This window comes from Emydura macquarii, unplaced genomic scaffold (genome assembly GCF_026122565.2).
Source record: "Emydura macquarii macquarii isolate MOO-44397 ecotype Brisbane River unplaced genomic scaffold, CSIRO-AGI_Emac_v2 contig_1947, whole genome shotgun sequence".
Classification (NCBI taxonomy): Eukaryota; Metazoa; Chordata; order Testudines; family Chelidae; genus Emydura; species Emydura macquarii.
In genome coordinates, this window is record NW_027132084.1 from 1,110,752 (window position 1) to 1,128,619 (window position 17,868).

The window sequence follows — 17,868 nt, forward strand, 5'->3', positions numbered from 1 at the left end:
ACTGTGAGCATAAATATACTTGTCTATAACTGGTTAGACACACTTTGCAATAAGGTGACCTAGCCACTCCACATGAGGGAAGGCGTACATGATTACTTAGTGTTCTGATAGCCGACAAGCAAATTAGATGGAGAAAATCTTCAGTTCCCAAATCACCCTGTTTTGAAGGTCTAGAGTTGAGAAGAATAATCTACTTCTAGAACATTTCTTAAAATACTTCAAATTTAAAGGTAGGTCAAGCGATGGGGTGGACCTTGGGGAGCTGTTCATTGATTACTGTAGTGCTTCAGTATATTGTGTGGGGTTACCATCTCAAGTTTTCACATTTCCATCTTTACGCTGTATAATATGTATATGTCTGTGTCTGAAATGGATTGTAAGTTTCTTAGGGCAGATACTCTGTCTTCTTACATTTGTACAGTGCTGAATAACTTGCAGTTGTCGACTCTCAGTAATAATCTAAATGAAAAAAAAAAAGAGTTTCCAACTAACTATAAGTCTCAAAAATGCCGAAAATGTAGTAGCAAAACATCAGGTGATTAGTGGTGGTGTAGTTGCTTCCGTGGGTAATACTCTTACATGTAGGTTTAAAGATGTTAGGAGAAATAGTAGGGTTTTAATAACAAAGTGACATGATTTTCAGTGGTGTTGGCTATGACATAATATACACAACAGGAATTGCCAAACTATTGTATCAATATTTAAATGTTGTTATATGTACATTTAAAAGCTAGGATTGTTTTCTGACTCCATTGTGGGTGGTTTACAGTGTATCCTAAATGAGCTAAAAAATCACTGAAGGGTAATTACTGCAAATCCCTAGGCAGGTAACAAGTATGGGGGGACCTAACCTCTCCGGGAAATTGCTTTTACTAGTTTGATTTGGATAAAGAAGGCTACCAGACAGAGAACTGTATAAAGTTACCAGCCTGATCTAGACAAAGAGGTCATTCTTATCTAATCAGAGAACTGGCATGACAGTGTGATGAAGAGGGATAGATCCTGTGATAACAGTCTGAAGGACTTTGAAACCTGCCAGGGTGTGTCTGTGAATGATGGGTGACTGCCTAGTGTAAGCTAAGAGCTGCACTGAAGCTGTTCATTGTTTTTATGGGATGTTTTCTTTGCAATACTTTGTTCTGAATAAATAATACTTTGCTTTAAGACGACTTGCTGATCACTGCTTAACCCTGTCATTGCACGTGAGAGAATTGAACTGCAGGTTCGGAAAGTCAGACTTGCTAAATTGTTCACAGTGAATTGCAGGAGGTATTGCTGCCTAAGACCCCAGTCTACAGGGAGTGATTCACAGGATTCTGCTTCTAGAACGGTGACTGCTTGAGGCCTGAAACCAAGTGAGGTGTCACGGAGGGGTCAGAGGTGCAGTTATGTCAGGAATCATGACACTGAGCACTCACAGCTACAATTGACTGTAGTGCAAATTGCAGGTGTTCAGTGTCTTTGACAATCTGTATAGTTTAGTGCATTTCTAAAAGTTTGTCAAGGGAGTCCAGATCATTGGATGGGTGCTCTCTTGCTGTAGTGTGTAGTTTTTAAAAAAAAAAAATCTAATAAAGAAATACTTTATATTAATTGGTGTGTCTAGAATTAGGTGGCCAAGTTTTAAAACTTGGACCATTATTATTGATAATCTATTTCAGAGACTAGGTAATAGAGACTAGGTGGCATTGGCATATTGTAGACCATGCTAGTCATGGTATCTCACAGTTGTTCTTAGTGGTCTGAGGCAGGTGTTGATTAAGATAGGGGATAAGGTCAGTCTTTGTATGATTCAGCATGAGAGAGCTTTTAGGGAGGACTAGCTGTTGCCTGTCATGACTCTACAAAAATCTGCTTGAAAAGAATGACTCCAGACAGCTCAATGTAATTCTGTCTACTTCTGCTACATTGCACAGATGGGACAGTGGTGGTAGTCTTTTGGTGGGCCAAGGTTTCTGAAAGGTTCTGTAGTATCAGAATGGGAGTTTGTCCTATGCTCCATATTTATAAGGAGACTGTCCACTAGATGAGTCAGTCTCCGCTCTGTCCCTTCTGAAGCAAATTCATGTCAAATTCACGAATCGTTTTGTGTTGATAGAAATTGCATTTTTTGTCAAATTATTTGTCCAAAAGGTTTCACCCAGCTCTAAATATGACCATGCCAGTTTCTTCATGAAATACCTGTTAGTAGATAAGTTTAGATCTTGCATTCTCCTGGCTTTTAGTTTACTGCGTTATACACAGAGAGAGAGACTGTTTTGATGGAGTTAGGGAAATCACACGAAATAGAAGCTTCTGTATTTGTGATGCTATAGTAATGCTGATATAGGTCCTCTTATTCCGCTGTGCAGCCTGGAGTGGCGAAATATTATATTTTTTCCCAGAACATTCCTGTGCACAGTTCACATACTCTAGCTCCTCCAGTGAACAGGATTTGTCCCTAAGCGAATTCGTATTTTTATTCATACACAGTCTCTCCAAGGTATTTTATGAGCCTTCTGCAGAAGGCTCAAGTTCCTAACATAAACAAAGGGAAGCCTATAGTAGAAGTTACAACTTACTTATGTCCCAGTTAATTTTTTAAATCTGGGACGTGCTCATATTTTGTAATTGGATACATTAAATCCTGGTTTATACCTTGAGACACGTTACTGACTTGCAAATTTCCATCAGAACAATCATGATCTTTATATTCTGTACCATTAATCTTAATTTTATAAATACTTGTTGCATTACAAATGGGCAGTACTGGTGATTCCAGTGCCAGAAAAAACTGAAAGGAAGATGGGAGTGTGTGACTCTCTCTCCAAGGCAAACAACTGAGATCCAGACCATTACAAAACATTTGTTGCTGTTGGATTAATCTACAGGAGTTATATAGCTCTTTTTAAAAAAGTTAACGGTTTCAGGAGTATTGAACAGGTATTTCCATTCCAGTCTGTTGTATATTATCCACGCCCTAATGCACATCAATAATCATACATAACTTTAATATAGGACTTTTTATCAGTAGATTGCAAGTGTTTTACAAAGGTCAGTATAATTATTTCCATTTTTACAGTTGGCGAAACTGAGGCACAGAGAGGTGAAGTGACTTGTCCAGGGCCATCTAGCAGGCCAGAAGCAGGAATAGAACCCAGGTCTCCTGAGGCCTCGTCTAGTATGCTCGCGACTAGGCCACAAATTCTCTCCACCTAAACCGAAAAAAGCATCTTCAGTCACTGGGCAACAACCCATTTCTGGGTGGATCCATATATTGGACGGATGAACATTCTCTCTTTCTCTCAAATGGTAAAGCTTCCAACCTGTGCACCAGCCCTTTGAACATGTTTCTAAGCCTGTGCTACAGAAGGTTATGAGCCATTTGTGAGCCAGCCCAAAGATGCTGTTAGAATGCCTTGATTTCTGAAAAATTTCTAAAGTAAATCACACACAGTTAATAGTGTTAGAGCACCTGTACGCTCCTGGGTAATCTCTCTGCTTGAAGTATGTTTTTTGCTCCCACAGCTCATTTCACTAGGACAGAGTTTTCAAGGCATCACTATCTGTACATAAATAGGCACAGGTGTTCTATTTAAAATTCTCTGTCCCTTTCCTTTCATCCATTTTTCCTACTCATTGATGCAAATGTGAGGATTTGACCAGACTAATTGTGCCATATGATTTGCTGGACGTGCTAGAGTACTATTTGTGCCTCAGAACACTGACTGGCCTTCTTGCTGTGCTGGTAATGTGTGGCATAGCTTAAATATAACAGCATTTTAGCTGAGAATGATGGAGCATTTGTATATTCTTTACGAGGTACTTAACGACTGCTTCAGAATAGCTGAATCTTTTTTCTTTATGTCTAGGAGCCTTGTTAACACTCTATGGTGTCACAGTAAATAATTCTTGCAAGATTTCCCTGGCCCTCTTTGTGGGAGCTGACTGTTCCCATGTTTGGGGCTCAGGCTGGTGCTTCTTTAACCAAGGGACTGGAAGTTTGTGAATAACAATAAAAGGTTGATTTCTACAGGACCTGTTTATCAAGACGTTAAAACCCTTGTAAAGCCTCTCTCCCGCCCCCAAACTATTGGTCTCTCTTCTGAAATCTTAATATACTTCTTGACAGTTCTGGCCTCTGTTTGGATGTGGCCAAAAGAGATAATGCAGTCCTTGGATGTATAAATCAAATAGGAGTAGGGAAGTTATATTACCTCTGTGTTTAGCTATTGGGATACTGTCAGAGACCAGGATGTCGATGATCATGTCTAGTCGTCAGAGCAGAAGTCAGAAACTGGAGCTAGAGTCAGAATTGGGTTACCTGGAGTGAGGCAAGGCAGAGGCAAGTTCAGGGGTAAAGCAGGAACAAGGCTATCACAGCCATGGGCAAATTATTTGGGCAGCCACTAAGCCACTGCTGCTGGGTTTAAGAGCTGGTCTTTTGACTCTTCCACCCAATCAGGCGATGTAGCCAATTAGGCAGCCTACTACAGACTAGCTGTGCTTGTTAGGTTGCCTGTGGGTTAAACTAGTAGGTAAACAGGTTTGCTCTGGGTCCTTATGCCTTACAGATACTGTGTCCAGTTCTGGTGTCCACGATTCAGGAAGGATTTTGATAAATTCTAGAAAGTTCAGAGAGCAGCCATCCGAATAATTAAAGGATTGGAAAACTAGGCATATACTAGTGAAAGATTTGAGCTCAGTCTGGTGAATTTAACAAAGAGATGGTTAAGGGGTGACTTGATCACAGTCTAAGTAGCTGTATCCTTCTTTTCCCTCCTGGATCACCTGGAAGCTGGCAAATGCTCATCTCTTGCCTGTGCACCTGATACTCTTAAGGATGATGAAGATCCTGGGGTGGTCCTAGCGGTGGTGTTGTATAGGTGAGAATCTTCATTCCACCCATCTGCAACAGCTCTCTGCTTATAGGAAGAATGACAATTGGCAGTGCCCCCATCTGGATATGCACCGTATACCTCTGTTAGAATGCTTAGGTAGCTTCCAGGAACAACTCCGGCCTAAATGATACAAATAGGCAAATTGGATCCAGGAACTGCTTTACTTAATCATAACATAGCAAAATACAGTGACAATGCAACTAGGTAATAAACTAGGTACCGACTGTAACAACTGTGACAAGTTAAGAGGTGGCAGCTAATGGTGGTGACTTATAAGCATTAAAATAAACATAACCACTACTCACTGCAACAGACTTCCATTAAAAAACCAAACCAAAACCCTTAAACATACATAAGAACTATCACCGTTAGCATTATACAAACTCAGCGCCTCCATGGTGTGCCCTCCCCCGTAGTTGTAAAATCCCAGACACTTTGTGATGGTTGGGCATGACAAACAGTTCAAAAGTGGCACTATCTCTGAATCAGCAGAGGCAGTCCAGATAATAGGCCTAAGACACTTTTTATATAGGGCAGGTTAAAGATGATATAGTGGTAGCTGGTAATAATCCCAGTTATAAAACAGCCATTAACTCTAAGCAGCCAATTGCTTTTTCTTACAAGCTTTTTGATCTTCTCCTTGAATAGCCTGTGAGGAGACACTTCCTTGCATGAGGACTTTCATACCACACCACCCAGGGGACTGACAAGGTCTCCCCAAACATGGAGGATAGTCTCTGTGGTACTCGCATTTTCCACGATTGCCTGTGGGCACAACTCATGTTCTGCCAGTACAGCCAGTGCTTCTGGCTGTAGCTTTCAGTGGCTGGCTGCTGAGAAGGAGTTGGTGAGCTGGAGCTTGCTGCTAGCAAGCCTGCAGGCTCAGCGTGACCTTAATACCGGTCATGTGGTTTCAGCAGGGATGTCTAGGCAGCAGAGTCTCCCCAATCTCTGGATCTAAATACAAGCAGCTGCTACAAGCTTTTATCCTGCTGGATGCCTAAATCTGGTAAGTTAGCACAGCTTGCTCCAGGCCTAGCCTCCCCCTCTCATGAAATTCTGGACACTCCTTTTCAGGCCATGATCTTTTTTTCTCAGTCCCTGCCCCCCGCTGGCCGCTGATTTGCTGTTCGGCGGGTTCCGCCGACCAGCAGGCGATCTGGTGTTTGACGGTGGCTGGCCGGACAACAGCTTATCTGTGGCCGAACTGCTGATCAGCAAGGGGGTGAGGGGCTGGGTGAGGGTTGGTCGCCAAATAGCTGATTGGCAACTTGTGCAGTGCAGATGCGGATAGACATAAAATACAGAGTGTGGCTCGTGGCTTGGATACATGTTGATTCTGGTGGATGTGGATCCACATTTTGTATCTGGGCAGGGCTCTAACTTTCAGTACAGTCCCTGTAGGATCTCCTGACTTTCCACTTCTGCCCAGATACAGGATTACAGAGATAAGTCCAAAGTGTCCCAGAAGGTGCCAAAAGCTGTATCATAGGATTTGTAGTTCTTATAGAGTCTTGCCCCTACAATTCAATTGGAATAGTTGTAGTTTTTTTAAATCAATGCACAGTACATAGAGGTCTAATCAAAACACCTCTGGCCAAGTCTGGAGGACCCCACAGTGGAAGGAGCCTACATAATTATTTGGGGAGCAGAAATTTGATAATAGAGGGCTCTCTTCAATCTAATAAAATTAGCTATGAAAAGATCCAGTGGCTGTAAACTGAAACTGGACAAATTCAGACTACAAATAAGAGTGCACTTTTAACCATGAGGGTAACTAACCATTGGAACAACTTACCAGGGATTGTGGTGGATTTTCCCATCACTGAAATTTTTAAAATCATCATTGGATGTTTTTCTAAAAGATGTGTTCTAGTACAAATAGGAATTAGTTTAGGGAAGTCCTATGACCTGTGTTATACAGATGGTCACACTAGATCATCACAGTGGCTCCTTCTGGCTTTATAACCTCTGAATCATTATTTTTTTCAGAATTAATTTTCCTCTGCTAGAAAACTGAAAAGCCTTTTTGCTGGACCAAAGCTTTACTTGGAGGATTGTGAAATGCTTCTCAATCTTTATTACAGAGCGCCTTTTGTATAATTTAATTGAGGTACAATTTTACTTTTGCTCAAAATGTTACCTGAGTACCAGAAAGCTGAAATTCAGTTCTCTGTGCCCAAATTCTCAAACATCTGGAAGACAGAGGCTGCTCCACCTGATTGAAATGCTACACCATTAGGGAGTTTTGCCATACGTCACACTGACAGACTGGGATAGCTGCAGGTCTTCTATTCTGAGTACAGCTTTATTGCTGTGTGACTCTCCAAAACTGTTGCCTTGGTTTATTTTAATATTTCTATTATCCATGCTGCTGAAGCAAAAGGTTGGGCTAAGGTTTTAAAAAATGACCAGTGATTTTGAATGCATTAATTTTTGGGTATTCAACTTGAAATTCCTTGAAGGGGCCCAATTTTCAGTGTGTGGATGTTCAGCACTTTTCTGAAAATCAGGACCCTTTAATGTGTCTCTAGTTGACCACCTGAAAATTGAGACCCTCTAAATCACTAGTGACTCTGTTCTTAGGGCCTGCATCAGGTTCTAGTATTAGTTAGTTGTACTTGGACACCCAGAGCATTCCTGTTGAATTCCCTGTTGGGAAAGGCAGCAGAAACTTGAGTTTGGTTTAGGATAGTATAGGTAAATTGAAAAAGGAAGAGGTCTGTGGCAAGTGAAGTTTTGGGAGCTAGCTACACCTTAAGTTGCTTGGCTTTGGAGACAGGAAGTCTGGAGAAGGGTGGTGCAGAAGCTCATGTTCTATTATGCAGGGGTAGTTGGAACTGGTCACTGAATAAAGAGTACCTCTTCCAGGCACGTTGGGCCAGAGTGGTTCTTGAAAACTCCAGCAAGGGGGAGAGCACTGCATGATTTAGCCATTATAGTGGTCTGCACTGCTGTTCAATAGACCTGGATTTGATATCTTTTCCAAGGATCTTGTTCCCTGAGCTTCAGGGGTCTGGGAGTTCTACAGAAGCAGTGTTATGCAGTAAATCATAGGAAGAAGCGTCTTTTGTTGCTCAAAAGCATCCTCCTCTTAGTTAATTAAAGAGCAGTGGTAATGTTACCCGGGATCCAGCCAACCCAAAGCTCATGGTAACTTTACTTTGTGTGAGGTGGTGTCAGGAAATAAGTCAAATGGAGACACAGCCGTCCAGCCAATAGATGGACTGGTAGAAACAGTATAACACAACAGTGCTCTTACCACAAAGCCATGCTTTACTTAGGCTCAAGCGCCTCACGAGAGTGTTCTTACGTTGAAGGTATGTTTTTACTTAGGCTCAAGCACAACACGAGAGGGTTCTTACTTTAAAGGTATGTTTTTACTTACACACAACAGGTGTCCGCAACAGGTTAGTAAAACACCCCAACCTTCAACCCTTAATAATTACCAAAGTCTGGGGCACCTTTTGAGTGGGAATAGTGATGGCTTTCCGATTGGCCAGATCTTCCAGCTGTTGTTGTAGGGTCCAAAAAACACATTCACTCACCCACCACAACTGAGTCCAAACAGAGCTCCCCCCTATTTATCCTTGTTAGAAGACAATAACACGTCAAGGAACAAGAAAAAAACTTCAAAAGCTAGACCTAAGGTTACCAGAATACTTAATTAGCAAGGTATGTTCTGACAGAATTTGCATATCTTGAGGCGGGACAAACATCTCCCATAGGGCATGAATAAATAAGCTTATTGGTCTTTTCCTGAAACACAGATCCCAGCATGTCTACCAGAGCATCAGGGAGGGAGAACAGGGTCAGGCAAAGTTGATAAAGGGGCTTCCCTCCTGACTTAGTCATGCCGAGGCTGTACAGGCCTGCTGAAAGGCCTATCAATTTTGCCTGCTGTTAGCAACAAGTGTGATACATTTTCACGTGGTCCTTGGCCCTTTTACTGGTCTGTTCAAAATCTCCCCATACAGTAACTAGTTCTAAAGAGTCATGCTTAGTCTTGCCTGGCCAAAAGAATGGGGCTAGAAAATGGTATTGGAGGTTGAGGTGAGGAGAAAAGGTGGCAATGTCATGGGAAAAAAATTGGATCACCATGGTTTTGATAGGGAAGAGTTGTCGTCATCTGAAAGGAGGAGTCAAACTAGGAGTGCATTTTGAAGCTATTGGCTGGATAGTTTATATAGATTTCTTTTTAGGAGAGAACAATGGTCTAACTTTTCAAAAGTAATTCAAAAGTAATTTTGTGTGCTTAGCTTTTAAGGGGCAAACTTGAGACAACTTGAAGAAGTCTGAGTTTCAGAAAACACTGAACCCCCTACCTTTTGGAAGTCAGGCTTCTCTCTGTTTCAGTTTGGAGAACCAAAAACGAAGGTACCCCAGATTACTAGTCACTCCTGAAAATGTAGATGGTTGTATATGACTCCTGAATGGTGAGCTCAATGCTAAGAAAGGTAAAGTCTGATGATATTTTGTGTTTAGAAACTTTCCTTTGTCCAATACTGGATCTTTCCTAGATGTACCAAATATTTCAGAGAAATTTTAGGCTGTTGTTACATTACAATCCTGTAGCTCATCAGAAAGGTCCTACTTTTAGTGCTGGAAGTCCTTTTTATGATGTGAGCTAAAGGAGTAACTCCTCCAGCTATTGGCTAGAATAAACTCTTACCTATTTGTCTGTCTCCTTCCAGTGGCTGATCAGGATCTACGTTATCCGATTGTAGGGTACAATTGGTGGTCTCCAGTTCATTATTGTGCTCTGTGGAGCTCTGTCTGTTTGCTAGGCATTGTGCAAACAAAAGGGAAAGGCATGGTCACTTCCACATAGAGCTTAAACCCCAAGTCAGACACAAACTGAACAACTCTTGTACTGAAAATATGATAATGTCGTGCTATGAATTGGTGCTGATTTAATGGTCATTCATTATACTACTCTACCTTTGTGCAATGTGACTTGATAATGGTACTTTACAAAATTAAACTTTTGAGTTTCTTGATGTTTTGCATTTAATTTCTCAATTGTAATGCTGCTGTAATACTTTTTGATTGTTTATTTTTAATTTATAACTGAATAGCGTGTGTAAGCCTGCAAAAAATGTGCTAATTTCCATTAAGCTTTAGTTGTCCGTGGTTTTGAAATGGCCCAACAGTTAAACTCCCAAAATAGAAAATTTGACAGACTTGTGCACATGAACAGTGTAAATATAGTTGTGTGAAAGATATGAAAGAGCTTCATTACAGCAACATTGCTAGAATCAGTTGGAGTCTCTAAATTATCTAATAAACCAGAGGTCAAATAGTTTTAATAATACTTGCATCCATCCCAATAATTTTTAGTTCCAAGGTATCAATGAAGAGGTTTGGTTTTTTTTTTTTCAGTCTCTTTACATGTTACTTTAAAAGAAGTATTTGACATATTTTAATTTCAGCTTACTGGTACATCTGAGGCCTTTCAAGGATGTAGATGTTGATGATCGTATAAAAGAATTTGCAGCAAAATTATCTTTAATACCCAGTCCTCCACCAGGAACACTCCATTTGGTAATTAGTGAAGCTCCATTTCTTAATTATTTTAACATTATCTGCTATAGTATTCTAAGTATGCTATTTGTGTAAAATGGGGCATATTCTGTAACACCAGTTTTAATGTCAGTGTGACACCACTGAAATCCGTACCTGTGCTCTGGGGACATGGACTACTGTGACCCTGTTTCCTAATGGATGCGTTGTACCCTGAAGAGGTGGGGAGAAGGTGGGGTCATAGCTCTGTCCTTTCTGCAAGCAGACAGGGTAGTGAGGAAAGGAAGGATAGGTGTGTGGTAAAAGTGCTAGCCTAGTACTTGGGAGACGGGGTTTCAATTCCCTGCTCTGCCACAGATGTTTTGTGTGACCTTGGGTAAGTCACTTAGCTTCAGTTCCCCATCTGCAAAATAAGAACAGCACTTTCCTACCTTACAGGTGTTTTGTGGGGATAAATACATTAAAGATTGTGAGGCTCTCAGATCCTACAGTAATGGGGAACATATATAGGTGCACTGGAAAAAGTGGGGTGTTCTCCCTATGTGCACCTTGGAACTTAAAGAGGCTGCTTTTGGAAAGCTGCAGCTCTCCACAGTTTCTTCGATAAGTTGTCTAAATGGCATGATTTAGCTCTTAATAATTAATTGATTTGATAGCAATAAGGTGGTTATAAGCTGTTCTACATTTAAGTTGTAGTCAGCAAGCAGTGATATTGCAAATTATGTTTTGGTAAAGTTTCTCAATTAGAATTGAAGAAAAAAAATTACAGATAATAAAGCAGGGGGATCCAGACATATTGCTCTGATAAAGGCAAAGGTAGCCTAGAAAGATGATTGAGTTAGGCTAATTTACAGTAGGCATAATTGACAAGAGTCCCTTAAAGACGATGATTTCAGTACAGAATCCAAGGCTGTACTTCACCTTTACAACCCTTTCCCTTTCTGTGCCATGCAGGTGCTAGTAGAGCCCATTGTACAAGTGACAGCAGTCTCAGGGCTGCTCTAAGTTGTATCCAGCTGTAATGGCTTCCAACGGGCTCTTCTGGCAATTGAGAAGAGTTCATTGCAGCCACGCTCAAGCCTTGTCACTTCCCTCAGCCACACTCATGACTCTGAGGTGAGGGGTTAGAGGTTGGATAGAAGTAGTATAGCTGGTTTTACTCAACTGGCTGGTTATGTCAGCCTTCCTCCTGCTTTCAACTGCTGGAATATGCAAAGCATAGAGGATCTGGCCCATAGAGATTTGCTAGTGGAATTTTTGAAACTTTGGAAAAGTAAAATTCAGTAGTTTTGCCTAGTTCCATGTTTTACATAAGCAATGGCACTTGGTTCTTTTCTTCATATTTAGCCTTCCTCCTCTTGCTAAAATTATTGGTTTCCTTTTCCTGTATGAATTAGTCATACTTTTGATTTCCATGTTAAAAATAGGGTGTCCACAGATACACACACATTCCATTGTTTTTATTATGATCATATCAAAATAAATTTTATAATTTGTATTTAAATAAAAGTATTTCATTTTTCTCTCTTTTTTTTATCTGTTTCATTATCTAAAATCTCTTACTAGACTGAAAGGAAACATGAAGTCCTTTACATATCTTTATGGAGATACTTATGGTGTTCAATACTTCCAGTACTGCAATTATATTTGAAATAAAGTGAAATTTTAGTGCTGTGCCACACGTGCGCGCTCACACTCACACACAAATAATTTTCTGTCAATTAACTGTAATATTGTATAGCTAAAATTGGAATTTAATATTCTTCAAGTGCTTGCTCATGTCCATTCCATTATAGGTGTGTGCATGCCTCCGTGCACAGTTACCAGAACTTTTTTCCCCTTAGCAGACCCGGTAGGGCCGGCTTCGGTGCTCCCTGGAGCCCTGTGCACATGAGGCACTGCCAGCCCTATGCCCCCTCAGTTCCTTCTTTCCACCTGTGATGGTTGCTGGAACTGTTCCTGCTTGCATCACAAGTGATCAATTCCCCTTGTTCTCAACTTTAATTGTTTGTTGTGTTAGTTAGGTATATAGGACTTTTAAGTACTGTAGATAGTGGTAGTTAGCACTTAGGATAGTCCCAGCTGGGACTTTCCTGGGAGCAGGGCATGGCCTGGTCACCAGGCTTCAAATCGTGTGCCTCCTGCAGGAAGGCTTTCCCACTGAGTGACCCCCACAATAGCTGCCTGAAGTGTCTGGGGGAAACTCATCGAAAAGCCAAGTGCAAGATTTGCAAGACTTTCAGGCCCCAGACTCAAAAAGACAGAGAAATCCGCCTGAAAGCCTTACTCATGGAGGCAGCACTTAGACTGGCCTCCGAGCCAACCTGCTGTGCCTCAGTACCAAATCTGGCATCGGTGCAGAGTGCACCATCGGCACTGGGTCTGCCTCGGCACTGGACCGCATCCCCGGTACCAAAGAAGCAGCAGCACTTGGAATGCGGATGCTCCCCCGCACCATCTAAGCAGGAGGGGTTGAGCATCGGACCGCACCAGAGTCAGACTGCAGGGACCCACTCTCTGGAGCCAGTGTCTTCAGCCATGGAGGCATCCCCGACTCCTGGGAGTGGGGAGCCCCTCTGCACCTACTGGCACCGTTGACACCGGAGGCCTTTCAAGTGTCAAGAGTCTTGCTGGCCTTGCCCAGGCCACCCCCGCCCCGTTCTCTGCCTAGAAAGAAGGGGCCGGTGTCGCAGGGGAAGCCTCTGCTGGAACCCCCTGAGTGGCGCAGGAGATTCCTGGTGCAGGGAGGAAAATCTCTGATGAGCCGGTAGCCTAGGGTGGAGCAGTTGGCATGGCGCCGCTCCCCTAGAAGTCGCTCCGGGTCCCATTTGCCGGAGTGTCTAGCATCAATGCAGGGAATGAGGTCACCCTCCTGATGCCGTTCACGATCCCCAGCACTGGGAGATGTCCACCCCAGAGGGCAGTGCCTGTCCAGGTCAGACGGAACTCGGCACCATTCTCCGGCACTGAAGAGGTTGCCTGCACCGAGGCAGCGCCGAACCTGGTCACTGGAGACTGACTCAGCACTGAGGGGCAAGCGGTGCCACAAGTCCTCGGTACCCAGAGAGCGCTGCGGACGTTCCAGCTAATTGGAGCATGATGCTGCGCACCACTTGCGGCGCCAGCACCGGATCTTGTCGTCGTTGAGCTTGTCGACATCGAGAGGCTGTTTTCCAGAGTGACAGAGCACCTGTGGATCGGGTCATTACTCCCTCTGCTTGGTACCATGCAGTGGGAGCCTCCGAGGCAGCCCCACCGTGGTCTTCTAATAGTGCCTTGGTGTCTTCCCAGCTGCCAGGTGAGGCATCAGCAGCAGAAGGTGCCAGAGCCCCCAGTGCAGATAGCCCCTGGATGGCCTCGAGCAATGGCCTCCCCTATGGCCATATTGGGGACCCTGGGGATTTCCGGTGGAGCTTGGGCCGCAGTCCTCCAAGTCCTCAGGCATTCAGTCAATGCCACGGGCGCCGGAGGAGGGCTTGCATTCACTTTCAGGGGATGAATCAGACCCACAGGAAGGGACTTCTCTGGGGACCTCTCGTTGGCAGGAAGGGGGGCTACCTCCTGCTGTGCCCCTCCAATCCTCCTCAGTGCCTCTGGATGATTTTAGGGTACACCAGGAGCTGCTCAAAGGGGTGGCCTCCAATTTGGGGCTGGAGGTGGAGGAGCTAAAAGAGGCATTGGACAGTTTGTTTAATGTCCTGGCAGCAGTCGCCCCAGCTCAGGTAGCCCTCCCTGTATATGAAGGGGTTCTGAAAATAGTGAAGGCCTTGTGGCAGACCCTTTCAGTGGTGGCCCCGACATCTAAAGGGGCCAAGAAAAAATATTATGTCCTGGCCAGGGGGTTTGAGTACCTGTTTACTCACCCCTCCCATGAGACCCTGGTGGTAGACGCGACCAGCCAGGGGGATAGACGGGGAAGCCTGGTTCTACACTGAAAAATAAGGACAGTAAAAAGCTAGACCTGTTTGGGAGAAAGGTTTATTCAACAGCAAGCCTACAGTTTAGGATTGCCAATCAGCAGACTCTCCTGGGCAAGTACAATTTTAACCTCTGGGACTCACTGAAGTGCTTCACGAACGCTCGGCTCCAGGACCAGGTGCTGGACTTTAACACCATTGTGGAAGAGGGTAACTCGGTGGCTAGAGCAGTGCTCCAGGCATCTTTGGACATGGCTGATTCGGCGGGCAAAGCCATGGCCTCAGCTATCTGCATGTGCAGGTGTTCGTTGCTTCAATCCTCGGGGCTGTCTCAGGAAGTCCAACAGTCCATCCAGAACCTCCCCTTTGATGGGTCAGCCTTGTTCCCAGAACAGACGGATGCAAAGTTGCATGGCCTGAAGAACTCGAGGGCCACGCTTCGCTCCCTGGGCCTTTACACACCCCAGACCTCTAGGCATCAGTCACATCCTCAGGGCCAGAAACAGCAAAGGTATCAGCCATGGCCGTTCACGCCCTATAGACAGAGGGACAGAAATAGGGGGTCTGGAATCACCATCCACCCCCAGGTTCCTCCTCAGCCCCACAGCAAGGGTCATCTAGGTGGTCAGGCACCCAAAGGGGAGGCCATTTTGATGGTGCGCCCATGGGCGGCATCCAAGCTTGTTTCCTGGATCCCTTCCGTCCCTTTTCAAACTGCCTAGCCAACTTCTGGTCCAAATGGGAGAAAATTATCTTGGACAGCTGGGTCCTTGGCACAGTCTTGGTGGGCTATGCCCTCCAGTTTACATCTACTCCTCCCAACAATCCTCCCTTCCTGTCCCTCTTCAGGACCCCTCTCATGAGCAACTCGTCATGCAAGAGGTAGAGACACTCCTCAGCCTGGGAGCAGTGGAAAAGGTCCCACTGGACATGACGGGAAGAGGGTTTTACTCGAGGTACTCCCTCATTCCCAAAGCAAAAGGAGGTCTACGGTCCATATTAGACCTGCGCTGTCTCAACAGATATCTCAAGAGACTCAAGTTTTGCATGGTCTCCCTAGCTTCCATAATCCCATCCCTGGATCCAGGAGACTGGTATGCCGCTCTCGACCTCCAGGACGCCTACTTTCACATCTCTATTCTTCCCAGCCACAGATGCTTCCTAGTGGCTGGCTCCTACCACCAGTTTACAGCTTTGCCCTTTGTCCTGTCCCCGGTCCCAAGGATGTTTATGAAATGCATGGTGGTGGTGGCTGCGCACCTGAGGCGCAAGGGGGTCCAAATTTTCCCCTACCTGGACGATTGGCTAATCAGAGGCAGGTCCAGGTCCAGGACAGTGTGAACCTGACATGTGCTGTCTGCTGCCAGGTTGGCCTGCTGATAAATAAGCAGAAGTCCACGTTAACTCCCATGCAGTGGATAGAGTTAATTGGCGCAATCCTGGATGCTTCCCAAGCCAGAGCCTTCCTGCCCCATCTGTGCTTCGAGGTGATGTCCTCCATTATTGCTCACCTGCATCTATGCCTAATGATGACAGTCCAACACTGTCTGCAGCTGTTGGACCACGTGGCGGCCTGCACCTGTGTGGTGAGGCTGGCTCACCTGAAACTCAAGCCGCTTCAATCATGGCTGGCCTTGGTTTACATTCCGAGCAGGCACCCTCTGGATCGGGTGGTCACAGTCCCCCTCCCAGTTCCTAGCCTCCCTAGACTTGTGGCAGACCCCCCGAGCAGTGTTAAGGGGTATGCTGTTCTAAGAGCTAGTCCCCTTGGTCACCCTGATATTGGACGCCTCGGACCTAGGGTGGGGAGCCCATATCAGCGCCAACCTCGGCACACAAGGGGTCTGGTCAAGGGAAGAGAAGCGCTTACACATCGATGTGAAAGAACTATGGGCTATTCGCCTGGCATGCAGAGTGTTCCTCCACTTTATTGCGGGCAAGGTGGTGCAGGTGCTGATGGACAATACAGCAGCCATGTACTACATCAACAGGCAGGGGGGATCCCATTCTTCAGCCCTCTGTAGAGAAGCTATTTGTCTGTAGGACTGTGCGGTAAGGCACAATTTTCACATAATAGCCTCTCACTTCCCGGGGGTGAGGAACAACGAGGCAGACTGCTTCAGCAAGTCATTCTTACTCCACCACGATTGGTAGCTACATCCAGAGGTGGTGTCTATGATCTTCCGGACGTGGGGCTCTCCCCAGGTGGACCTGTTCGCATCAGCATGGAACAAGAAATGCCCGCAGTTCTGCTCTCTGCATGGTCAAGAGACCGGTTTGATCTCTGACACCTTTCTCCTGCTGTGGTTGGGGAGTTTCATTATGCATTCCCGCCCATTCCCCTCCTTCACAGAGTCCTGCTGAAAATCAAGAGGGACAAGGCGGATGTTATCTTAATCGCACTGGCCTGGCCTCACCAGCACTGGTTCAGCATGCTGCCGGACCTATTGATCGCCACTCCTCTGGAACTTCTGAGATGGCATGATCTCCTGTCCCAGGATCACAGTCGCCTAGTGCACCCGGACCTGGACTCCCTATACCTCACGGCATGGAGGCTTCGTGGCTGAGCGTGGACGAGCGGGTCTGTTCAGTGCAAGTCCAGCAAATCCTGCTGGGTAGCAGGAAACCTTCCAAGCAGGTCGTGTATCGGGCTAAATGGAAGTGGTTTACCTGCTGGGCAGAGTCCCGGGGTATCCTGCCTAGTCTCTCGCCAATACAGACGATCCTGGAGTATTTGCTATAGCAAAAGCTCCAGGGACTGGCCATGGCCTCCTTGAAGGTCCACCTAGTGGCTATATCAGCTTTCCACCAGCCTTTGGAGGGGAAGGTCGCTTTTCTCCCACCCAATGACGATTAGGTTCCTGGAAGGTATGGAGAGGCTCTATCTGCAGGTCCATGACCTGGTGCCTCCTTGGGACCTCAGCCTGGTCCTCTCTTGACTCATCCCCTTTGAACCCATGGCTTCATGCCTTCTGCTCCTGCTTTCTTGGAAGGTGGCCTTCCTGGTGGCCATTACCTCAGCAGGGAGGGTCTCTAAGATTAGGGTGCTGACCTCAGAGCCCCCTTATACTGTATTCTATAAAGATAATGTTCAGTTGAGGCTGCACCCGGCCTTCCTGCCCGAGATGGTTTCCCAATTTCATTATAGCCAAGATATTTTTCTCCCTATGTTTTTCCCCAAACTGCACGGTTTGGAGGCGGAGAGAAGGTGGCACTCGCTAGCCGTAAAATGGGCCCTGGCATTCTACATTGAGCACACAAGACTGTTCCGGAGATCGATGCAGCTCTTCGTCACAGTGGCCGATCGGATGAAAGGCTTACCTGTCTCCGCCATCACAGCACACTCAACCAGAGCTCAAGCCTCGTCTACAGCCTTCCTAGCGAGAGTGCCCGTGCAGGACATCTATAGAACCACCACTTGGTCGTCAGTACATACCTTCACGTCCCACTACGCCATCGTCCAGCAGGAGTGGGATGACGCGGGCTTTGGCAGAGCAGTGCTGCAGCAGCTCATCTTTAACTCTGGCCTACCTCCAAGGTATTGCTTG

General features: G+C 45.3%; 1 protein-coding gene across 2 annotated transcripts in view; it reads left to right on the top strand.

The window, feature by feature from the left end:
• The window catches only part of DENND3 (DENN domain containing 3), a 76,352-nt gene that overhangs the window by 16,014 nt on the left and 42,470 nt on the right, over window positions 1-17,868 (top strand). For both annotated transcript variants that reach the window (XM_067558328.1, XM_067558329.1), the window contains exon 5: window positions 10,313-10,424. In XM_067558328.1, the coding sequence (XP_067414429.1) occupies window positions 10,313-10,424 (112 nt within the window). The remainder of the gene's footprint in view (window positions 1-10,312; window positions 10,425-17,868) is intronic.